At 38.3% G+C, this 25,892-nt stretch overlaps 1 protein-coding gene across 3 annotated transcripts in view; it reads right to left on the bottom strand.

Moving 5' to 3' along the window:
• Positions 1-1,210: 1,210 nt before the first annotated feature.
• The window catches only part of SIPA1L1 (signal induced proliferation associated 1 like 1), a 212,188-nt gene continuing 187,506 nt past the window's right edge, over positions 1,211-25,892 (bottom strand). For 2 of the 3 annotated variants that reach the window (XM_027749332.2, XM_027749342.2), the window contains 10 exons: positions 25,461-25,585; positions 22,627-22,745; positions 19,729-20,168; positions 13,700-13,939; positions 12,454-12,619; positions 9,298-9,541; positions 7,161-7,307; positions 4,611-4,725; positions 4,037-4,118; positions 1,211-3,298 (listed from right to left, as the gene is read on the bottom strand). In XM_027749332.2, coding sequence (XP_027605133.2) covers positions 3,155-3,298; positions 4,037-4,118; positions 4,611-4,725; positions 7,161-7,307; positions 9,298-9,541; positions 12,454-12,619; positions 13,700-13,939; positions 19,729-20,168; positions 22,627-22,745; positions 25,461-25,585 — 1,822 coding nt within the window. In that variant the 3' untranslated portion in view covers positions 1,211-3,154. The remainder of the gene's footprint in view (positions 3,299-4,036; positions 4,119-4,610; positions 4,726-7,160; positions 7,308-9,297; positions 9,542-12,453; positions 12,620-13,699; positions 13,940-19,728; positions 20,169-22,626; positions 22,746-25,460; positions 25,586-25,892) is intronic. The other variant, XM_039389061.1, reaches the window with a different exon arrangement.

The following is a 25,892-nucleotide window of genomic DNA, read 5'->3' as shown; positions in this document are numbered from 1 at the left end:
TCATGCAAGCTCTAGCCCCTCTGTAGTGACACCCTCCCATACCCTGATTGGCAGATTTTGAGAGAAGACAGACTTCTGCTGCTGTACCAGCCCCATTCAGCTATCCAAAAAACTGTCACAAGGAGAACAGCACCTTTGCACTGGAATGTAGAGAAGGAATACAAAATTGTTTCCAGGAATATAAACCATCACTCTACTGGGGGAAATAGGAAGGCAGCCCTTGTTACCCACACTCCTCCCACAGCCACTCACCTTCTGCTTAGGTCAGTAACTACTCACTCTGTAAGGAGATGCCTCCAAGTTAGATCTTGCCCTGGTCTAGGCTGACCTAGCAGTGTGTGTGGTGGAGCATGGGAACCTCTGGCATGAATTCATTATGGATATGGACAGGGCAACTCCTTGACCTGAAGGAAACTTTCTCCTTCAACTCAATTACCAATATCAAGCTCACAATTACAAACTGTGAGACAGCATCTAGTTTTCTTTCCAAGGTTCAACCTCAATTTTTCATCAGATGGTGTCTATTTGCTCTTGCTGCCTCAGAGCTCTCTTGGTTGGGTAACTTTTCTGCTAGAAAGAGATGAATTTACTTTCCCCACATGCCTTGTAGGAATCTATTCAGTGAACTGGAAGATGCTTTCCTGCAGACTGACCTAATTCCACATTTTTGAGCTGTGCCGAATGCTGATCCACTGGGCCAAAAAAAGTCTGTTCAAAACACGTCCAAGGCCATCTCCCAAGTCAAAGAAGGAGATCTGGAAAACAAAACAAATGGATTATCTCCCCCCCCAACCTTAACACTTGATGTTATTGTTACATGCTCATACGTTTGGCGTGCCAGGAGACTTTGATTTCCACCTACACTGGTTTCAGTTTTTCCAAGTAAGTACTAAAATCCTGATAAATTATAAAAAAGCACTGCCTCTCCTTTACTGTCATTCTGGTGAAGCTCAGTCTCTGTTAAAGGTTGCAAACCCTTGCAAATGGGGGAAGAAAATACATTGGTGCAATCATACAAGTAAAAAGTCAAGGGATAAAGTGGTTTTTACCTAAAAAGTAATGGCCTTTAAACAGATAAAAACTAGGAATCTGATAGAGAATGGAACTCTTGTATCAATAAGTACTGAGAAGAATGGTACGAGAAGAAAGCAAGAAGACATGGACACTCTGGAAAGTCTTAAACAACAAATCCAACAAAATCAGAAGAAAATGGTTTAGAAGAACCTTTAAAATGAGTTTTATTGTCAGAATTTTACAAGTAGCCTTCAGTGGCATCATACAAGAAGAACTCTGTTGCAAAACTCTAATAAATAGTCTGCCCCAAGTCCCAAAATATTTTTTGAAATAAAATAAAACCAAACTTAAAAATAAAAGAGAATAAAAGCAAGACTTCAGGATGCTCAGAGATGTTAGCAATATTTCCCATTTACAAATAATATCAGGCATTATATAAATCTCCTTCATCAAGTCATTAAAAAACCCAAGACATTCTAAACCTTTACAAAAGCACTCCAGAAATAGTTCCAAAGAGATCCATTTCCATGACAAAACATTAGAGAAGAACTCCATGGGGATTAGCATCACAAATGAAGTTTGAGGTTGAAGTGTAGTGTGTACTTGTGTGCAGTAAGATTAAAGAGCATGAAAAAGGGATTTGAAAAGAGCATGGAAGTCTGTGACAAAATTATGCCAATGATTTTAATCTGTTTATTTGAGAATGTGGGAAAGGGGAGGGAGAGTATGCTCTCAAAATTAACCCCCAAATACACTGCACTTTACGCAAGGCAATATTTACTAAGGTAGTAACTGTATCCTCAGAAGGGAGAGTAGAAAAGGTTTCTCAGCATGCTGCACAGATGTGCAGACTGCAGCGCTTAAAAGTCATATTTTGACACCTAAAAGGTATTTTCTGTAGAGGTAACACGTTGTGGCAAGTTAGCTTTTCCTTCAACGAACAAGAAGTTAACTTTGCTGGCATGAGGCAGTTTGGGAAAACTCACGCTAGACAGTTTCACTAGGGACTGGGGATTTCGGAGCTCCAATCCTGTCCCAGTGTGTCGAAAAATACACTTCTCTAGTTCCCCTTTACATATTCCTCTATCTTCCATAGTAAGGGATTTATAAGATCTCTCATGCAATAAAACACAACTTGAGTAAACTTTTCTCAAATCTGCTGTGATTTGAGAAGTCCAGAGAAACAGAATGGGAGGGCAGTACACAGAGATGGTTTGTGTGGCTTTTCATGGACACATTTCAGGGAAAAGAAATCCTAATCTCTTTACAACTTCAGCCTAAGTCTTCTGCATGTATGCAAGCAACAGACTCCCCTGGAAGGGAAGGGGGCTGTACTTTACCGATCCAGCAACAGTACTCAGTTATGTCCCAGCCTGCCTGACATGAACTGCAGCATGCCTGGTTTTGCTGTTTGTAAAGGTCCTTGCAGCCATTGTTTCCACAGGGAACAAAGGCCACCAGAAATGCTAATGCAATAGATGTGTGATAATACGCCTCACCCATGGCTCACCTCTCTAGTCTCTCTCCTAACGTTATGATGCTGGTTGTACTGTACCATACACTATGGACACGCGCTCTGTGTAATGTATGGGAAGGTAGCACTAGTAATCAAGCGCAAATTGCTAAGGAGACACCTAAAACATTGCATTACATCCCCTTGTCTGTGGCATACTTCAGAAAACAATGTTAGAAGAGCAGTAAAGTAAACATTTCTTTCTAATTTTCTAGATGTCATAATAGTTGCTAAAGCTGCAAGGAAAAGCAGATTACCTGAAACAGAGAGAAAGGAGTTAATGGAAACAGAGGCACATGGAACAGTAAGCCTGATCCTGCCTCCAAATCATTTTGTACATAACAGATAAAGAGACAATGTGCAAAAAATAGACATTCACATTTTAGCAGTTAAACTTTTATTTTACCTTTTTAAAATTATTTACTTTGTTTTTTATACAAAAGGCAGACATTGATTGTTGATCTGCAATTGTTCTGAGTGCGCGCAGAGATGCAAAAAAGGGTTATTGGAGGATGAAGAACAGGGAATTGCTCTGACTATACTTTCACATGTCATAATTAAGGTGGCATTAAAGCTTAAGTCCCAGTAATAATATTCATAGATAGTTTCCTTCCTCGTACACCATTCTCAGTTCATATCAATTGTGTTGAAAACCCATTCAGTGAATTTCTTCAGTTTTTCGGTTGCGTTCTGGGATTCCTCCTGTAACCTCAAGTTGTCTTCCCGCAAATGTTGCACTTCAGCCTGAAGACTGGCCTTGTCCTCTTTTTCCTTAGGCATAAGGAAAAATACAGATCTTAGTGGAAATTTTAGGTCATGTTTCCATCTATCTAGAGCAGCAAGAACCTATTAAAAGAGCATAAGTCTCATTCTTTATAAGGATTTTATGTGCAACAGCACATGGGTCTACATCCAAGGGACATTAGTGACATTTTCTTCCTCGTGTTTTTCTTGCATGAACAGGATTTCTCTGTATTAAATTTAATACAGAAGTTGGCTCACCAGGTGGTCCAATGGAACTGGGCATGACCTGTTCTGTATGTACAAGTGCTGATGGTTAACTAAGGGATAGGGATGTTCTTGCAAGAGACTTTTCATCTCACCACAGCAGATCCTTCTTGGACCAAGCAGGCATTGACAAAATACGGGAAGTTTTCACAGTAGAAATTACATGTTTAGATAACACTGTCAACTTTTCAACATCAGCAGGATGCATTTACATGGACTAACTTCAAGTCTTTTGCAGTGTCACCTGAATTAGGAGTGAAGGTACTGTAAATCACCCTCCTAATTTAAGCAGAGGAATCAAACACCTACAGTTTGAGACACCCTATCCTAGCCATGCATAATTAGAAGCCTCAGAAAAGTAGCAAAGAAATGTCTTTTTCTCATACAAGGATGAGACTGTCAAAGGCTCAGGCATGGCAAAGCAGGATTACACAGTTATTAGCACCACCAGTAGCACTAAATATATGTCTTACAGATCCTTCTGTAGATGAAATGCTTTACCTTCCTTAAATCTTCTTGCAGCATCTTCAGCAAACCTTCCAGTTGGTCCACTTTAGAGGCGAGAGTTGGAGGAGATTCTTTACTGTTGAAAGCAGGAAACAAGAATAGGTATTGATACGATTAACTGTCTTCACATAGGGTAGCTAACAGCCTTGTCTATACCAAGTGGCTTTATGAAGCACTTGGTATACTTAGTGGCACTCGGGTACACTAAGAATTCACAAAATGAACAAAAAGAATGAAATAAAGAGTACCTGGAACACATGCAGCACATTAAACAACAGAAAAAATTTAACTCATGATTAATTGGGGCCATCCCATCACTTGACCTCCCTCTACTTGAACTCATTTTAAGTGCCTTGAATTACCATTGCTTTGGACAGGTTCATGAACACCTCAGACAACAAAGAACCTGCAAAAAGGTTCAACTGGACTTATGATTCTTCTCTTTTCACTTCTCACCTCCCTCTTTATGAGAGCTCATGAAGAGTTCTGTGAAGCCTGGAGATGACTTCCAAATAGAGATTTTCGGTTCATAAATGATGAAGCCTGCACATCTGGTGTATTTACTTACCCTGTGTAAGGCTTTATCTGTGCAGTAAGTTGGTCCTCAGCCTGATCACTACTGGAGGCAGCACTCACAGGCCTGTGATTTTCATCAGCAGCAGCAAAGAATGAAGCTCGCTGAACTGGGAAGGTAAACATACAGAGAAAAACAATGGCAGCAGTAATGATTATTTGTTCATGCACAGTACAACAGCTATGCTGCAGGATCTCAAAGCAATCTAAGTCTGTCTCAAGCAAGATAAGGTGATGATATGACATACCAATATCCACTTGACAGAAGCAAATTGGCACTGCAAGTGTTTGCACCAAGTTTTCTACTGTACTGGATTCAACAAGCAAGTACTAGCTCTGGCACAGCACTGTATGCTCACAGAGACCAAGCATCACTCTCAGGCTAAAAAGTTCTCTGGGAGGGAGATGCTGGAGAGTGCAAAGCAGAGATACCCCAGCAGTGCTTGCGGGTCCACGCAAGGCCAGTTCCAAGAGGGACAAGAAGCCAAGCTGTAACAAGTAGTGCTGCGCAGAGCTTCCTGGGTACAAGGGCATGACACTACCCTATAACTGAGTAACTATATTTAGCTTGTTTCACTCCATAAAGGATCCCTGAAATTTTTTCCTTATGCCTTATAAAATATTTTCAGATTGAAACATTAAACCTCTTTCCTGCCTTGTGTCTGTATTTCTTGTCCCATAACTGCTCAGATGTTTTAACACATCTGAGTATCAGTATCACATGTGGTGTGACTGTAAACTACCAAGTCCTCCTACCTCTGGAGTTTCCTAGCACAAACAGTAACATCAACACATTTAGTTTAATAAATTAACCTCTTTCTCTCTCAGCAGTTGTTGGGCTCTCACCGGAAACAGAACAGTATCATTTTTTTCTGTTTGGCAGATTTTTATTTTGTGCTTTCAACAAGGCTAAAATTAACGTGCCTTAAGATTTGATAAGAGTTTTTCCTGCTCCTCTTTTTTTCCCCCTTGTGAATGAAAATACTAAAGTTTGGTGTAGCTCAGGGATCCAGGCAGTTTTTCTTTCAGCTGGTACAGATATCACTATTTGTAACTTCAGGGTCTTGTGCTGAAGACACGAATCAATGGTGCAGAAGAGGTGGGTGTCCAGGATCACAAATCAGAATTTAGGCTCCTTGGTATTTGTCAATCCCTACTGGCACCTTGCAGAGACTAGAGACTGGGATTATATTGAGACCAGATAACAAATGACCAACAGGATTATATTGAGATCCCTCTCCAGTCAAATTTGAACATATTTTCATAGCAGTGGGATGAAGGTGCCAGCCAACACAATACCCCAGCTCTTCTTCATCTGACCTGTCAGTTTGTTACCTTGACCACACTGACTGTCTTCACACTTCTAAAGAGAAACACAAGTGAGTCTGGGGCCTACAAAATTGAGGGATTCAGGTTAATGAGCACAGTCAAATAAATCTCACTAAGAAACAGGTTTCTTTTAAACAGAAGCTTCCAATCACAGGGAAATGCATTAAAACCTGAGTTTCACCCTTATGTGGCGGTGAAAAAACCATCACTACAAATTCATCTCCTCTTGAGGACCAAGGCTTACTTTGAATACTCTTCCCCAAGACTGCATGGCAGAAATATGAGCCATGCTGCTCCTATTACTCGTGTGGCAACAGAGCAGAGGATAAACGTACATCTTAAACACCCATGTAGACAACTTAATGATGTATGAGGCCACTACCAGAGAACAGCCAAGAAAATCAAGTTACTTCACAGCCTTCTCCAACCATGTTGAATAATGTCTAAAAGATTCAGGATTGGTGAAAACACTTCCATGAAGGTGGGACAATATTTATGCAGATATTAGGAACAGGCACTCCTGTTAACAAGCCTAAAAGACTTTCCCATTGGATTATAGCAAGGTAAATTCCCTTAGGTCTAAACTGCATTAATTTTAAATTCAAATGTATCTAAGCAGCTTACAGTTCTCTTCAGTTTACTAAGTGTCACGGAGATAGAAAGTGCCATAGGAGGAAACAACACATGCAAATCTATGTATTCAGAGTATGCAAAGGGAAGAATGGCAACAGAAAAGTACATACCAACACTACATATTTCCCAAGTTATCTTGGTAGCAAACTTCAGCTGCACTACGTATACTTCTTGCTAGTGCAGTTAAGCAAGCAATCATTAGTGTGCTCATATGCTTTTTCCCCCTACCATTTGACTTTATTTTTGTACTTTTGTGCCAAATGTCTTTTCCACACCAGCTGTGATGCCTGCAACTGCTCTACATGACATAAGAAGTGGCCGGTTTCACAGAGATTTGGCCAAATCACAGCACAGAGGAATTAAAGTATGAAGAAATGGTATCTGAGTATTACATATAAAGTTTCAGGCTCTTGAGACTTGAGTTGGTATTTTAAATGAACTTACGCTTCAGACTGAGTAGAAACACTAAGAACAACAAAAGCAAAAGTCAGGATTAAAAAACCCCAAACAACCACAAAACCCACACTCCTTAACAAAGCATGCACAAAGACCAGCTTCCTAATTGTTAATATTCTGAACTTACCTTCAAAGGCTTTGGCAGCATCTACCAAGTTTGACCAGTCCAGATCAGAGGCAGAATCAGGCAATGGCATAAGACCAGGGTCTGGCATGGGCTGCCGTCTTTGCTCCTGGATATCTGTGAGGGAGCTGTCTGAGGCAGAAAACTCTCCTACAGTGATGCAGAATAGATTATAAACTCCATTAAAAACACCCCAAAATTCCTTTCCTAATACTACTGCATACCCTATTTTTAACTTTTCTGGCATAGCACTTTTGGAACCAAAATTCAGTGGAATGTTTGATAACTCCAGTTGACCAGATACAGCACGTTACAACCCAGTTTTCTAGCACCAGGACATTTGGTTCCTTTCTAATCTCTGCAGATGAGCACTTCAAAAGCCAATCTCTGCCTACCCCAGTGCTAGGGCTGGGGGCAATACTCTTCTACCCAATGATTCCTGCCTCTGCACAAGCTGAAGATACTTTAGAGGGCTCTGCAGCTTGCTGGGGCTTCTACACTCCTTGGCACCTACTTGCTCCTGTAAAAATACAAATCTAGGGGTTTTGTTAAGATAGATGAGTAAATATGAGTATTTTTATCTCACTGTTTTCTCTGTTAAAAAAAAAGGATGTGCTCTGGAATATTTGAATTGAAAGAATTTTGAATAGCTGGAAGCCAACAAATACTTGTGGTATTAAATATCCAGCTAACTTAATTTCTTCTTTCAGCAAAAGGTAAAGGTGTGTATGGAAAGACAATTTGTGTGCCACTCAAGATAGCTGGTCTTTTTATCATGCAGGCCCCACATTTTATGGAAAACAGAAAATCTTGGTTTGTTGACAAATGTAGAAAGGCTATGTTCTAGGAGAAGTTACCAGTTTGGTGTGGAAGAGAACATGACAGCGAAAGAAGGTTTTGTGGTTTTCTTTTTGGAAAATACAGGCACCTAAATGAAAAGAGATCAAGTGCTGCTTTCCACTTCTACTCAGATGGCATCATTAATCTTCTGACCCCAAGCCCTCAGAAGGCAAATCCACGAGCCAGTTACAAGCGTAACCAAGTCTGCAAAGTTATTTTAGTACATATAAAAAGCAGAAATTAAGTGAGTTCAGTTTCCTAACTCTTATGCAAGAAACATGTTATACAGACACAAAAGCTCATGAAAATGTCAGGTTCAACACTGAAAACTGATGCCTGGTGATCACAGACAGACGAAAAGAATTTAAAATAGACTTTTTTCATCAGTCTTCACTGTCAAATGCATCCTGTGTATCTAAATACAGACTGTGCTTAGTCCCAGTATAGTGAGTTGAATCTATTGATAGCCTTGCATCTTCCTCTTGAAACATACTAAAACATGAATAAATCAGAGCAGATATGTACTTCTTCAGAAAACATTGCAGAATCCTACACTGAGATCTAGTTCTATTTCTGGAAAACACATTTAGTTATGAGGTACAGTGGGAACCTGCAAAAATTCCCTTTCTCACCAACTGAGACATTCACATGCAGCAACACACAACCCGTGAGATAATCCTACTGAGACTTTTCAGTAAAGTAATGGAGGAAGGCTGAGTGTCTTCTTGACAGCAGTTTACCAAGTAACTTTTTTCTAGTTAGCTGTGTGACTAAAATAAGTAACTCAAGTCCTGTAAAACAGATAGGGTAAGGGAGTAAATTTAAAAACAGTTGGGGCAATAAAAGCTGTATCGGTGTACTTGTATATTCAAATGTCCACTAGTATCTATCCACCTTCATATCAATATTTTCCTAATCTTATTTTGTTCCCATAATCCCACACTAAAGGAACTGACACCTGAAGTTGTCACTGGAAGATAAGCAGGCATACATTATTTGTCCGTTGTCCACATTGTCCAGGTGACTCTTGTAAGAAACAGTAAAAACTCGCAGCCAGTGAGGCAAATTTCTGTGCTTCCTCCACAAGGTAATTGCATGACCAGTCATGCAGTCTTACAACCACTAAAGTGAGGGAAAAAAATTAAATTCCTGTCTTATTTTATATTTTCAGTCATGTGACTTGACTCTCTTCATTTCAGCAAAATCAAGATGGAACTACTAATTGCTGTAACAAACATTTTTCCTGAACATAATTGACAAAGGATTCCTATGGAAGTTGAAAAATGGGAAATCCACTTACCATGTAGTGATTTCATTCCCAAAGTATATGATGGTCTCCGTAATGGCAGTGATTTTGGGAGAGAAGGGTATGTGCTGGTGAACAGTACATCATTTGGCATGGCTTGGTCCAAGAGTGAGGCCCGCGAGGTGAAGAAGTGGTCCCTTTGACCACTGTAAATACTCTCATCTGACAAAGTCCTTTGCAAGGCACGCCTTGTGGTAGGAGTGCTGGGAAAGGGAGACTGACAGGACAGAGTGTGTGACTATACATTCATAAAAACAAATAAAAAGAAATGAGAAAAAAAAATCAATAAAGAAACTTTTGAAGTCTATTTTGAAATAAGTGTTAATTTATTTTTTTTTAATAAGAAAGCAAGTGTTAACATAGTATTTTTTCAGAGTGGATACGAAAAAGAACTAAAAGAATCGGCTTTGAAGGAGATTAAAACTAGGTAACACCTAGTTTTCACCCTATCTCACATTCTACCTTTTAAACACCCCTCAAACTTCTCCTGAAGTGGAAATCTCAGGCAGCCCTTGTGGACTCCAAGCTGATGTGTAGCAGAGAAATGGTTACAGAAACAGGCTGAGTGCTGCATAAACCAGAGTTCTCCTGCTGCCCTGGGGAGGCTGCCTGCCTGCAGGCAGAGTACCAGCAAATGCCAACTAATTACAAGTCTCATATTACTGAACAATTAGGAACACCCATCACCACCGCGGTTCTTCAGAACTATTTAAATCGAAATTAAGTAAACAGTCCCATGAATAAGAGAACTTGTGCCTTATCCCATCATCCCAGCTTCCTCCATGCTCCACACAGGAGAAAGCAATGCTGTGGTTAGCCTGGAGTTAGGCACTCTCAGGCCTGTGCCAGTGAGCTGCTATCATAACCATTCCCACCAGCAGAGACTCTGATTTTCATGAAACCTGTAGCAACGTAACTATCTCTAAGACTTCACATTTCTTTACGTTTTGGTTGAAATTTCATCTGAAGGCTTTCATGGAGAAATGGCAAACAGAAATGAAGACCTCACCACGCTCATTTGCTCTGTAAGTAAGTTTAAACAAAAAAAGGACATAATAGGACTTCCAAAAAGAGTGATTAAACATAGAGTTGCTCTCTGCACATAAAAATAGTCCTCTCTTTTCAGAAAGACAAAAAAAATGCAGACAGTATTCTATTCCTGTGATCAAAATCCCACACTACAAGGTGGGAGAAAAGCATGGAAGAAGGTCAGATGGTTTTCCCATGTACAGTACCAAACACCCCATTCCCCACCTGTACAAATTTTAGTATGACAAGATTGCTATGCGATTTGGTTTTATGATCAAGGATCATCAGTTACTTCCAAAACCCTGCTATCATCAAAAGACAAGGAAAGAAGCCAAGCCACGTGCCAATTTTCTATTATGTCAAATTCTCCCCTCTGTGTTGCCTCCCTCAGGACATACCTGTCACAGTATGAACCTTGCCTAGAGAAATTACAACTTCTGGTACACAGATGGGTACATAGTTGTCACTATGTCACATGGAGGATCAAACTGCTTACCCCCACCCCTGCAAATTAAAAGCTCAGTCAGCAGGTTCATGTTATGACCTGAAGTGGTAAAGGGGAAGGAAAAGAAAGAGCTGCTAAGTCAAGAAGCATTTACTTGAGGGTGGTATAGTTCACCTAGCATTAAAGAATTAGGAGCTGGAAACACAGTTAATATCTGACGTTGAGATTAAAAGGCTACATAGATATTTACACCTGATGGACTCAGAACATAGGCAATATGAGTAGGAGTTGTCTTCTGGTACCAGAGCAGGGGAAAGAGAAAAAGAAGGGTGACTTGTCTGAGAAGATACAATGCCTAAGTGGTAGGTAATGACATAAGGAATGCTGAAAAGATAATACAAGACAAATAAAACCACAGACTAGAACAAATTCTACTAGCAAATGAAGCCTTTGTCAGCCAACAGACAGAAAGGAGGAGGATTTTTGGTGCAGTGAACTAATGCAGGCCATTATCATTCTTTATCTTTTTTTTTTTCCTTTTAAAGTGTCAAAAAATTTTATGCTGTAAGAGTAACTCTTTCTGTAAGATAAAATATAAATCATACAGCCGGCAGAAATAACAGTTACTTTTAAAATGGAAAAGATGCAATTTGACAGTGATAGAATGTTTTTAACTTGCTGAAATGTATCAAAAGTGCAACCTAGGTTAACATACTTGTTACAGTCACCAGGAAATAAAGATCAGGGTAAGAACTTGTTCACTAATCCCAAAGCAAAAAAACAAGAAACTTGGGAAGATACTTTTCATAATCTTCAGGTCACCTCTAAAAACAGAATAGAATTTCAGGGAATGAGAACAATCCTCTTGCTTAAAACAACCAACAGGAGATGTTCACATCACCCATGTCCCAGTCCCCTCAGAGCTACTACAAACCTAAGAAAAAGGTATCTTGCCAGTGACAATGTTTTTTTCCTCCAGCTTCAAAGGCAACATCTGAAATAATCTGTGTATGGAACCTAGCACTTACAAGTTTTAATAAGCTACATTGGGTTTTTACTAGCAAAAAAAGAAGTCGCAGCTCTCTCTTCTGCATGGTTGCTGTGGAAACAATTTGGGCTCTGGATGATGAGCATGAGCTGTTAAGCACTGGTTGTACATGGAGACTAGAAACCAAGTCATCTCTTCCAAATTATGGATTCTAAAAATTAATATATGCACTTATGTGTTATAAAATACATTTTGAAACACACCAATAAATGTTTCTAACTATTCTGTATAAATATATGCTTAAGTTCAGGGATCACTTTTGATAACAGGATTAGAGAGGCATAAAAGTGTGCTTTTTGTAAGGAGTTTCAATACTGTAAGTCACTGTCTGGTGATGCAATCGGAGAAGAAAAATTCAAATATATAAGACAACACTACAGGATTTTCCATGACCAAGAAGTCCTAAATGTTCTTTGTAATTTGGCATACTAGTCTCTTTAAATTTGCACACAAAACTAACAATATTGCAAAGACTGTAATAACAAAACAGTTCCCAAATGTATTTCCCTACTAGTCTGTTACAAACAGATTATCTTCTGTCCATGATGAAAATTCAGGGAATGCTTTGCATTTTATTTTCTTGTTGTGAGTGAGAATAGAAAAGATCCTCTCTCTCTCTTTAGCATACCTTAAAACTCTTCTGTGATTCAGGTGTTGGGCTATCAAGATCTATCAGTTTCTTCAGCTCTTCTTCAACAGTGGACTTGGATGTTCGTTTGGGTGATGCTCGCAGATCTCTTGCTGAAGCGCGCAGCCGAGGGTGGGCCATTTCATTGCCATCGCTCTGGTGACGTCTGAAATGAAACGGAACACACACATTCAGGTCTCAAAGCCCTGAGGCAGGAGGCATGAATGAAACAAGAATTACAGAACACTCAACTTTTTAAAAGAAAAAAAATTAAGTAAGGGGCATAGAGGATGGAAGAAGTTTCACTACTTCAGTGAAGACTCATCTTAATGGATGCCTGTTGAAGCAATAAGCTTGTCTAAAAACAAACTAGCAATGCAATAAAATAATTCAAAGGTTACTGTAATTAATTCTCCCTTGCATTAAAATAATGTGCATTCCATACAAAACTAAAAAAAAAAAGTCTCCAATGAGCCCAAAAGTAGCAAATCACCAAGTTTCTTTAATATTTCCCTTTTTAAAATTTTTCTTTTTATAATGTGGTTATCACAAAGTTTCACCATTTTCTTTTGACAGCTAGTTATTGGTATAATCTAGGGATACTGTGCCTCACTCAATAACAGCCAAGAAGGGTTGAATAAATTACTTTGAAATGGGCTTTTCTGAACCACTTGCTTTCTAAGTCATACTTGACTTAACAGTATTTTCTCTAGAAAGTTATTTCTCAATTTCTTTTCCAAAAGAGATACTTGTATATTGTAATGCAATGATATCTTGGCTTGCTTTAAGCTTTAAGCCAGTTAGACTGGATACAGGCAGCAATCTTAACAAGGCAACGTGGAATGCCACAGAGCTAATGCACAGCATGTACCGTACTACTACATGGATGAGAGGTTTAAGTAAAACTCAGGCTCTACGATAAGAAGATTTTTAATATTTGCTCAAACAGCATTTTGAGTCACCTTTAAGAAGTCCCAAGGAAAGATAAGCTTTAATAGGACTGAAATCCATAGAGGTCTCTAGAAATAATAATAAAAAACTTTTACAAGTTAACAGGGAACAAGATTAGCAAACTATTAAATATTTAAACCTAACTGCAGACCTCTAGATTAAATACTAAGTTCTACAGAAGACGAAGGATTGTATTAAATAGTCCTGAGCTCTTCTATACAGAAAACTGTCAAAGATCAAAATGCTTCTTTATAATCAAATAATCAAACAAGAACAAAAAAAAAAGCAGTCTTACTTTCTTGAATCCATAAACCCCACTGAGTTTATTGTCCCTTCTGGCTTTTTCCATCCGATCAGATATTTGCTTGTAGCACCCTGGCGAGGATAGAAAGTCCTAGGACCAGACGAGGAGGAAGAGGAGGAGGAGAAAGAAGGTGCAAGCTGGGGAGAAGTGGCAGAATGAAGTTCTTCTTTAGGTGAGCTTCTGGTACTGGTGAAGACAACAGGGCTGGCAGAGTGTCGTGAGCTCATGGTACTAGGAAAAGAACATAATAAAGACAAAAATTGCCTGAAATGTGTATATATGTGCCTTATTTAACTGTTTTTAAAGCAGAACTCTGGGTACGAGACATTATTCTTATCAATAGTGGCTAGAGTAGCAAAACCAGTTTGCTCTTCTTGAGGGCCTTCCACCAATGCATCACTAAACATGTCATAGTAATGGAACAATTGTGCAAGCAACCACTAAGGATACAATATACCACCCTCCTCTCATCTGCCTTCACAAAATGGGAAATCTAGGGTTCATTGTCATTAGGCAGCTTAAAAGTAATACATGACACTGTAGCAGAATTAGCAAAAAATAACCTAAGTCCAACTTCTTGCTGGAATTCCTGGCTGTAAAAGAAAACATATTTTGAAGGAACTTAAGCAACAGGAAATGTCTCTTTAGGACCTCACAACAAACAAAAGAACCCATGCAGCTTTCAAAACAGGGTTTCTTGGATTTTGCCTGAAAAGCAGTTATTTACCTTGGTAAAAAACCCAAACAAACAAAACACAAACAAAAAACCAAAACATTAAAACCCCAAAAAACCCTTAAATTGAGAAGTTAGCGCAGGTTTTTAACATATATCACAATTTGTCAAGATAGAAAATGGAGCTGTGATGACCAACTGCAACTTATTGTTGGAAGAAGGAGAGGGCCTTTATTTAGATGGGAGACACCCTTTAGTTATGCTGATATTCAAATCCGATGCAACTTGCATCATACCAGGAGTGCTAGGTCTTAAGACAACATTTACTATAACAACCTTAAAAGGTCAGATATTTATCAGCACAGTTACAGGAAACCTTTGTGTACGGCCTGAGTACGGAAACAGCATTATATATTTGAAGACCAGTTTTCTATCAGCTCTCTACACAACTTAGCCACATTTTCATCCCTGTATCCAACACTGCAGTGAAGGAACTTGAAAGAGATGGCCCCATGGTAAAGAACAGTTTCTGACTGAGAAATAAAAATTAGCTGGAATGCTGAATAAAGTCACTGAATAATCTCTTCTTTCTTAGCTTAACAGAAAATTCTTCACCAATTTTTTTATAACTTGATAGAACAATGCATTTTCACATCTCTTTCTCTTACTGAAACAGAAAAAAGGAATTTAACGTTAAATTTCTTTTTCCACCTGGGAAAGCAATATCACCTACATTTAGTCTTAGGGAGCCAGTTATCTAATTTATGCCACTTGTCTGGCTCCTGCTGTAGTCAATGAAGAATATCCTTAGCAGGTGATTGTCCTTGTCTCAAACTAGGTGTCTCAGATATGAAGGGAGAATTAATGCTTTGGAGTTTCTCCTTTCTCTTCATTGACAACAGATGGAGTCTAAAGAATCACCTTCAAATATACTTCATTTTCATATGGCCCAAGTTAAGCACCATGATTCCCAGCAGTGAAATGCTGTGGATTTAATGAAGAGTCTGGACTGTAGTCTTCCAACCTCAAGCAACACTGTCTGCTGCAGCCCATGCCGTGCCGTCCCGCACATCAGGGGCAACATGTACTGCTCCATATGTATGCAAATCAAATTACAAAAATGCAGATTTTGTATTAGAGAATTATATTTCTTCCTTCCCTTCATCTGTACATTTGAAAAGCCTATATACAAGATGACAGATTGAGAAAATACAGGAAGATATTTTCCCGTATATATGGTGCTGCATACCGCAACCTTCGTATTTGTAACAGATACAAGTAAACATAATTTATAGCAAGAAAGCAGAGAAAAAAATTAAGAGCTAGGGGAAGAGGCAGTAAATTTTTCTTCATTCCCCCTTTCTCTCTCTCAATACTGAAAGAAAACTCCTACACATGCTGAGCAAACAAGCCCATCTGTGAGGCATCACTACCACAAAATTTACCACCAGGATTTGGGGAAGATACACAACCTTAAAGAAAATGTATGGGGCAATTTTTTTCCCTCATTTTTACTCCCTTCTAAATGCACTCAAGAAGTGGAAAATCTTTTGCTTCAGTGTAGGGTAAAAGTTCTGTTCACATTTCAGAATTCTTTAATCCATCAGGTATTGCTCAAGGAAGTGCTAGTTGTGAGAAACCATTTCTTAACAAAAAACCAATAACAACAACTAGATAGGCTAGTAGTGTTGATCCTTAATATTACTAGGCAAAGACAGTAAACACTGATGTTCATTATACTCAACATAAAATTTATATAAGATGCATATGTATGTCGTAAAATAATATTTTATTATATAACATATTGTAGATATACATAGTGTATTTTAAGTATTATTACTTTAATATTTATTAAAGAATGTATCATATACTAGATGCTAAGAGTGGCCTGGCAATTGCAAGTAAAATTAGCATACAGTTTTAAATACAGTTTTCTTTCAAGTGCATTGCATATTTTGAGCTGTGGTTTTTACAATATAGTATTTTTGGTAGAATATTGTGCTTCAGGAACTATACAGAGAACTGTGGATATGACTAAAGTTTTTAACCCTACAAGTAAACACACGCAGGCCAGTAGGGTACTGATAGGTAAAAAGACACACTTGTTAACGGAGAGAATATTTGGAGAGCAAAAGGCTTTGGATAAACTCTACAAAAACTAAATAGGAGCTGGAGCACTATGGTAGTGATGGGAAGTTATTAGAATATTTGACACCAGGAAGCAAGCAGAGAATTAAGAGACACCTGGACCAGCTTAGTTACATCTAGAAGAGATTCAGTCCTCATTTTCAGAACAGAGAGATAGTCACTATTGGTCCCCTACCTCCCACCTCTATTATTGAGACATCAAGAATTGAATTATGAAAAAATTCAAATACTAAATGGTGAACTGTAAAAATTGCAGATGAGCCATTCATAAAAGTATACCAGAACCATTAAATAATATTTTAAGTATCTTAAAATTATTAGAAGTAATGAAAAATGTACTTATTACAAATAGCCAAAATTATCCATTTAGTTTTTGTAAGAGGATCATAAGAAACTGTATACTTTGGGTAGAAATAAAAGTTTGATTTTATTTTTTTTGTAAGGAACTCATGCCATCAGCACATATGGCTTCATTTAATGACATTCAGCTATAATGATTCTGTGTAATTACTGGCCTACATAATGCAGTTCTCCTGGGATGCTATGAGAAATCTGCACAATCATCAGGAAGGACTTTGGAATGGGGGTGGAGAAGAAAAATAAAACCCAGCCAGAAGCTCTGCTGTAGAAGTTAATCACTATAATTTACATTTTGCCACCACTACCCAGGTACAAGTTCTTTTATGCACCATCAAATGATCTGAACACTAATTATCGCTCATCTTCTACAGACACAAACACTCTAATTTGTAGTTATTTTCTTTTGTCACAGAGTTCTTTTTAGGGCCAAATTCCTTTTCTTCTTGCTCAGAAACTCAATTCTAAAGATGTAACAGACATTCTGGCATCCACAGGCAAAAGGTAAAAAAGTGAGAAGCAGCAAAGGATAGCAATTTAGAAATTGAAAAATACACTAATTAAGCTGTTCATTTCTCATGAAAAGTAGCCCGTTCAGAATCTTTCTTTAGTCCCCCCTTCTTCACCTCCTTGAAGCAGGAAGTTGTGGTTACCTTTTGGAAGTACCAGTTTCACCAGACTCCTGCTCCAAGCTGATGTGTCTCCAAAGAAAGAACTATGGGACAGTGGGGAGCAAACAGCTGGACCTGGGGTTTCCTCAGGTCAGCACTGTTATTCAGTGTGCAACCACCAACTGAGGGTGCCACAAGAAACAAAAGAAAAGCTTTTTAGCCCAGACTGTGCCTTTGCTTTATTGTGAGGCATCAAACACATGCTCTAGTCTTCAAAAATAAGCAATAATAAAGAAGGAACATGAGTCCTGTTTTTAATCCAACACAACAAACGATGTGGGTCGAAGAACTGCAGTATTTCTGAAGTATTATGCCCCATGTGTTCTACAAACTGCTACTACTCCTTTTTGTAAAGAGCTGCACTATTAACATCCAAGTTTAAATGGAACTTGGCAAAAAGAAACCTCAACTGTTATCTCCAGCATAAAGCCTGGGGAACTTTTATCTGGAAATTTCAGTAACAGCCCCAAAAAATACAGGGAGAGAATAATTTCAATATCATCAGAGAAACATCACGTGTATTAATCCAAACCAACTAGAGAAAATACCATGTTTGGAGACACAATGTTATAATATTATAAATAATGAGAAAACAACCTAGACTTATGTTTGCAAAGTTCAAAGAAGAAACCAGAACCTCAGATGTACAAAGATGCCATTCCCATTAGGCACAGCTTTACAACAGAACTTCCAAGAGTCACATAAATTTTCCAGGATTCTAAAAGTTGATTCTGAAAAAATCCTTCCAAATGAAAATGCTAGTGACAATTTTATTAGTCACAAGTGGCATATAAGAATCTCACATTTCATGCTACTGCTAGTTACATTCAGACAAGTACTGCAAGGGCATATGGTAAATTCTACTGAATGTTAGAAAATGAACATAAGCATAAGCATGCTTATCTTAAAATAAAAGGTAGATAACCACCATATAGATTTTTATCTTCAAGGAAGGGGCACATGCTAACATGTCCAAAATCTAAGTAAATCCTTCTGCACAGTGTTTTCTACAGACTTCCTCAAATCCTTCATGCATGCAATAGCTACTGAAAACACCAGTCTCAAACACCTGGGTGGGATTTATACCAACTGAGTACGAGCTCTGGTGCCAAAAATGACCAATGAAGAGAGGCACAAAACCAGACTGGGACCGCCATTAATAGATTTCTTAGTCAGAACTACCATGACAAAGTACTTGGAGACCATTATAGTCTCTATGACAACCCCTTATTTGGAGCTACTGTATGAGGAACTATTGAACTGTCTGATAAACATCTAGTCTTGCACAAACAGTAGCTTTGTTCAAAACAATTAGCAAAAATTGCTTCAGACTTCCAGTCTGTAGGTATTTTAGCTACACACTCAAAACAGAGATGCCTTAAGAATAAAAATGCAACAGTCAGGCTCCACAAGGCCAACAAATTACTATAATCATGCATCCTCCCTGAAAGACCTATGCTTTTTCTCTGTTGCTAGTATGACAGAGTAGGAGTATTTTTCAAAAAGCACACTGAATACTTCTTGGAAAATGGGTTAAGAAAATGGTCTAAAACATTTTCTGCCTCTACCAGTGCTGATTAACTTGTAAAGTGGGTATCTTCTACCTGAGGTGTTCAAGTATATTATACACAAACTTGATATTGCTAATTTTACAAGTGGCAAAACTGAGGAAGAGAGGGAAGGTGACTGTAATGTCATACCCACAAGCTTGCAGCAGAATGAGATTAAAATCTACATGCTAGCACTCCCAAGCAACTTGCTCTCAGTATTGATCATACTGACTGCAAGCAGATTCCTAAACAAAAAGACTGGGGGGAAAAATGCAAAACATCTGAAATGGGTACTTGGAAGACTAAAAAAGAATCCCATATTAAACTGTTCATTAAAGAAATGGACTGATCTCCTTTCTGATCCAATACGAACTGCAGTTGTTGCAAGATATTCCCTATGAACAGAACACATCAGCCATGTCTGTCTTACAGTAGTTTAGGAGCAGCAGTTCAGTATGGAATATGCTCTCAAAGACTTTTAGTATTACAAGCAGTAGCAGATGCGAAGACTAAAGGTGGTCTTAATTTTCAAGCATTCTGCACAGAGATCTTTCAAAACACTGGTGAACATAGTTAGAAACCTTTCTCTTCAACATCAATCACATGAGAGGTGAAAATTACCTTGTATGTGAGACAGCATCACTGAGACTGTAAGCGCTATTCTCCCTTGTTAGAGGATTGGAAGCTGGTTGACTCTTGCTGTGAATATCCAGGCTCAGTGAAGATTCAGTTTTCCGGTCCATGTGGCTGTCCTTTTCTAATGTCCTATCTGCAATGGAGACGACTTCACTGGAGCTGTGCCACAGTGGTGCCACCTTCTCCTTCGTGAGCCCTGTACGGGGAGATGTCGCTGCTCCCAGGGAGGCAGTGCTGCCATGGCTAGGTCCGTAGGAAGTGGTATCTATGCCACTGTCAGCTGAAGTCCCTTGAAGGTAGTTGTAGCTGTTCAGCTCTGATTCGGTGCGCTCTCCATTGTCATACCATTTCTCATCACTGTGAGCACTGGAGGCATTGCTGGAGAGAGTATTGCTGCTGGAATGGCTGGAGTAGTGGCTGTCAGACTATAGAAGAAACAACAATCCAAAAAAACCACACTTGTAGGTTTATTTCAGAATTACAGCAATTGAGAGGTGGAAATAAAGAGTTATAAAAGTCACCGCTGTACAATAATAGCTCTTCTACCCTGAGGTATGGGATAAGTACATTGAGGAGACTAATAAACTCTAAAAATTTAATTCCAACGCAATGCATGTGCTCTGTTACGGGTGCACATACAAAACTTTTCATATGGATTTGGAAGTCATGTCTTAACTATTCAGGAAAAGCCAGAGTTATTTGTATTTTGTCCCAAAATACTTTACACTGGTTCCTTCCAAGCACAGTTCTGCTCAGCCCAGTCCAATGAAATTGGCTGAGCTATGTAGACTTTGACTTGATTTATAACTATGGTAATTAAAAATATTCTAATTTTAAGACTGCAATGTTTTAGTACATAAAACATAACCAATCCACAGAAAGTGCCCGTTATTTTAATAATCCAATTGCCTATCAAAAGGTCAAAGAAGATCATAACCACTGCTCTTCCTCCCCTCTCCAATAGGGTGTATTTCCTCCTCAGCAGGAGTGTCCTTTGCAAATGACCACTGAAACACCATTTAACGAATTTGGAATTATTTTCCAGAAAGCAGAATTGCATGAAAGGAAGTTTTAATGTAAAGCTTTTAAATTACTTAATCAGGGCATGCCAGTGTCTGGTTGGTTTGTATGCCCTGTTCTTGGTTACAGCTCACTATTACAGACAAACTGAATGCCCTCAATTTCATAGTGGGCATTGGTGGAATATCCCATTTTGGGAAGAATTTCTTGCCATACACTTGTTGCTTAGCAGCTCATCTACCACTGGAGTATTTATATCCATCTGAAGTTCAAAGAATTTATCTAAGTTCTGATCATCTACAGAATCAGAACTGAAGCAGGAAGCAATCGACTTGTTTGATCACCAGATAGCCTAGGAATAAGGGAATGGATGGAAAGGAGACCTAGAACTTTCCTATTTGTCTACCCCTAGAGTTTTACTGAACAGACATGGGCAGAGATCCCAGACAAATATAAAAAAATAGATACTGTTTCTGTTTTCACCTGAAAAGAGGGAAATAGAGAATGCATGCATACTGAGAGCGAGAAATCATCAGCATCCATGTCTTTTATTATACTAAAGCAAGAATTGACAGAAAAACAGGAGGAATATGAAGCTGATCTGGACTCCTATTTGTCTCCAATTAAAGTCACTGCTCTTCATTAGGAAATGCATCACTCCCCCATCCATCTGTCCATATAACAAAGATTTACTTTAACAATGACTAAACAAGAAGAATGCAAGCATTAATAATTCCAGTGCTGCACTTTGCACTCAAGCTAATGAGTTATGTATTACATTATTATGCTGTCAAATACATCTCATGGAAAACAGGTCAATCTAAATTCAAAAACTACTCTGTACTTCTAAGAATATGAAGACAGGTGTGTTGTTGTTTGGGTTTTTTTGATGTTTTCTATTTTAAATAATAAATATGTGTTGTTATGAATTAATAACCTAAAAGCAACACTGCCAATTGTATTGAAAGAATAACGCTGGTAAGCAGAAGCAAATTAAAGACCAGGAACCAATTAAAGACTTTCTCACATCTAAATAAATGCAACTAATACTTTTAGTATCATCATGCAACACAACTCTGTATTTAAGCCGGTTGTATATATAAATAAAAAAACAAGTGATACAGCTTATTGGGTAAAAGTTTAAAGAGTGGGTTTTTTTATTCCAGTGACTTTAATAATTTTCAAGACATTTTAAATTTATGAACATTACTGCATTTATCTGTCTCTTTGTATGTAAATTGGGAAGTGATAGTCTCCATAAATGTGTGAATATCTAACTCTGTGGAGACAGAAGGACAGAATTTACCTTTAGATCCTGAACACTAATAGAACAAGAAAGATTTGTTTTCAGCAGGATTCCAAGCAGACCTTTCAGACAGACTTCCAACAGTGTGGAAGGAACTAATTTCCTTATGGAAAGGAATTAATAGTTACACTATGTGATGAAAATGGAGAAAATACAAAAGCAAAAGCAAGATCGTTATTCTGTCTTGAAAAAGCAGCTTTCTGGGCATTGCATTATAAGATATATTAGTAAACTCTAAGTCTTATGTATGAGGCCTAGGAATAGCTTTGAAAATTTCCACAAATCCTTTACTTATCACAAGGTAACAGACTAGCAGTTGCTGTTCAACTGGCAGCAAAACTTTATTAACTAATAAATATTTCAATGTGCTGTGCTGTAGGATTTAGAAAACAACAGGCCTGCTCTACTGCTTTCTCCAGGTTTTAATAGAGAGTGGGATTTTTTCCTTTCCTTTTTTAGCTGACACTCTAAACTTAACTTTGCACTACACTTTTGGAATCAAGAGCTTGTGGAGTAAAAACAAAATATCAAATAATTCCTTTTTCAGGATGACTTACATGACCCTGCTTATTTGGAGACAAGTGTACCACGGGATCCTGTCTCATCAGTCTTCCACTGGGGCTTTCTCTGAAGGACGGCAGTACTTTTGATACTGCTGGGAGATGGCATGTTGGTTCTGCAATATAGCACACAATGATATACTGAAGAGCATATGCAGTGTAACAAGCTAAAAAGATGTGTAACCTCATTTTACACAGCAATTTTTCCAATACCACCACTGGCCAAAAACTAATACATAGTGTGACAAAACACAGGTGAGGAAGTGAGGGCCCAATCCTGCCTGGCGTAAATCACTAAGACTTCATGAAAAAGGAAGCCTGACTTTTGTTAGACCAACCTGAATGGTTTCATGTCCCTTTTGTCAAACAGCACTATATCAGAGCATTAAAACAGTGGAATATTCATTTTCACAGTGTACTGACATTGTATCACTATAGGCATGATGCCCGCTAGCGAGAGATTAAAAAGACTGAAGATCCACGTTTCCTAAAATGGCATTCTACGCAAGGCAGGACACTAGCAAAAGTCTACAGTGATCACTTAAATGAACACATTTTTTCCAGTACAATTACTACACATATTTCTTATCAAAGTTACAGTGAGTTAAATAAAAATTTTCTAGTTGAAGAGATAGCAAAAAATCTGTCGAAATCATAGTATTCTCTTAAACATTGCTGGCTGCGAATGTGGGAACTGCATAGGTGTACAAAAGGAATACTTATTAAACTAAGCCCGACAGAAGTGGATGGAATTCAAATCATTCATCTTACGTGTATGCTCACAGGAGTGCATTTTGGCAATTAAATTTACTCTTTTCCCGGGAGATAAATATGGAAGTCTTGAGGGTGCTCAGATACAGCCTGTTAGGTAGGTAATTGCCTCCTCAGAGCCCAAGGTCAGTAATTTAAAAGAATGTGTCTCAGCTGTAAGTTTTTACATATGTTTTTACATATATTCTGCACTTGAAAAAAATGCTCCTTTTAATTAGAGTATGTGCTTACAAACATCAAATACTTATCAATACCCATGGTAAACAGCAGTGCTTTCCTCAACACAGCAACAGTTTGTTCATCTTAATCTGAAGCATTACTACCTTTTTTAAAAACAAATGAAAGTTGTGGGGTTTTAAAAGAATAATAATGATGATAGCAATAATATTATCATCAAATTTGATTGCCCTGGACAAGTGGTAGCAAGCAGTGTCAGCAAATCAAGAACAAAGGTGTTCTGTAGCTAAGGATGGGCCAGGAAGGAGTGAGTGTGTGGATTCACTACACCTAATGCCTTATTTACCTTGAGACAGATTATCCCAAATGGAAAAGTGCTTATCTGTCATAGAACCAAACTTTCACCTAGATTCACCAGATTGGCAATAAAGTCTCCAGTCAGAGATGCAGCTTCCAACTGCGACTCTATGAATGCAGGACAATACACAAAGATAAAATACAGGGATTATATGTCAGTATGCATTTCCCAGCTTTTGCCAAATGCTGGAGCCATCTCTTCTACCACACAATTTTTCCTACTTTTTTTGGCTTTATTTATTTTGCTAATATGTTGACACCTGACACTGTAGAACAGAACTTGTTGGCAGCTCCACTCAGTGCCAGCACCAATACTCAACTATTGGTCTGCAAAAGTAAAGCTGAGCAAAAGATCAGTTTTACGTGTGTCGTTACCATCACTCCATATCAAAACATATGTGATTAAAAATTGTTCTGTCAAAATGAGAACTGCACATCAGTATAATCACAGTTTTTCAGTGAGAAGTATGGGGGGGAGTTGTGAGGGAGGTACTGACAGATGGCTTCAGTAACAAGGCACAGCTTACTGAGGTTGTGAAGGTATGTGAACTAAGTACATCTTCAGAACTTGAGGCTGGCATACGCCTTAAACTCCTGATCTCACTGAAGCTTATTCTGTGTTGAACACTAGTCCATTTGTATACTGATGCAGTAAAATGACCTATATGCGCAATAGAAAAAGTATGGAATTGGTTAATCTATGGTAAAAAAAGTTATAAAAAAAACCAATCTAGCAACCTTGGCCACAGTCATCATGTTAGATCAATGCTTTTTGTAGACAGGACATTTTCATCGGTGTTAATCTTACTGGTACCCATTTAAGTCAAGCCATAGCTGTAGCAAAAGGTCTATGCACAAAAACTTCAAATGAAGGCCTAACAATATAAATTCTTAGTACCTAGCTGTTTTATGTTGTTAATGTGTTTCCTAGGCTGACAGCTTAATTGCCGTGTGCACTGAAAATGTATACACTGGTGGAAGGCGATTACCTAGCTATAGATTGACTTCCTATTTAAACCTTAATTGCATTTTTTCCATTTTGTACATGGTATTTTTATAGTTTCAATGATCAAACAGTCAATTTACATTTATATATTTGAAAAGGAGCATCACAAGCGTTTTAGACAAACTAAGCAAAAATTAAACTAAGCCAAGCTACTCAGGAGAGTGGGGAAGGTCAAACAAGTCCTCAACAGCAAGACAAATTAACAAGTGTGTCTACCCAACTGCTTCTAAAAAGACAGTGTGTTTCAGGGTAAGAGCATTAAGGTAGATTTAGTCCCACAATCAAATGAAGAAATGAAATAATTTCTTCCTCAGGTGATACTTACAGGTCTCAAGGAAGCAGACTGCGGAAGCTTAAGTATGTGCTCCAGACCTAATTATTCATCCTGATGAACAAGGTTAACTTTCAAAGACACCGAAAACACAGTGCTTAAGAGGGTGTTCTCTCTGCATAGAGAGGTATTACCAAGGTCACCTTGCAGTTAGCACCACTTGCTCATTGTAAAGAATTCATTACCTACCTATCTGGTCAGAGATACTATCCTCACTTCTTTGCCAGCTGGGTGTGGATTTGCCGCTACCGCCCGTATCTGACTGCGTGTTCTGCCTGTCAATGGAAGCGGGGGATCTACGGCTAATTCCAAACCTGTTTTCCCCAAAAAACAAAGCAGATAATGATTTTAAATATACATAAATCTCACATAAGGGGGGAAAAAAGCACTTTTAAGCCATTGTCAAACAAGAGACCAATACAGAGCACAAATGCTTAAGGGATTTATAATGTTTTACCATTTAATTTTTGTGGTAGCTCTCTGGACCCATTTAGCACTTTTAATGCATAAGATTACAGTATACATTAGTTTATTGAGCATCTTTGATCAAGAACAGCTGTTACAATGATACAATTGAAAAAAAACAGACCAAAACATCATGAAATTAAATTGTTAGTTTTC

The sequence above is a fragment of the Pipra filicauda genome, unplaced genomic scaffold, assembly GCF_003945595.2.
Source record: "Pipra filicauda isolate LSUMZ 115617 unplaced genomic scaffold, ASM394559v2 scaffold6_size6359152_pilon, whole genome shotgun sequence".
Lineage (NCBI taxonomy): Eukaryota > Metazoa > Chordata > Aves > Passeriformes > Pipridae > Pipra > Pipra filicauda.
This window is presented reverse-complemented; position numbering and strand designations above follow the sequence as displayed.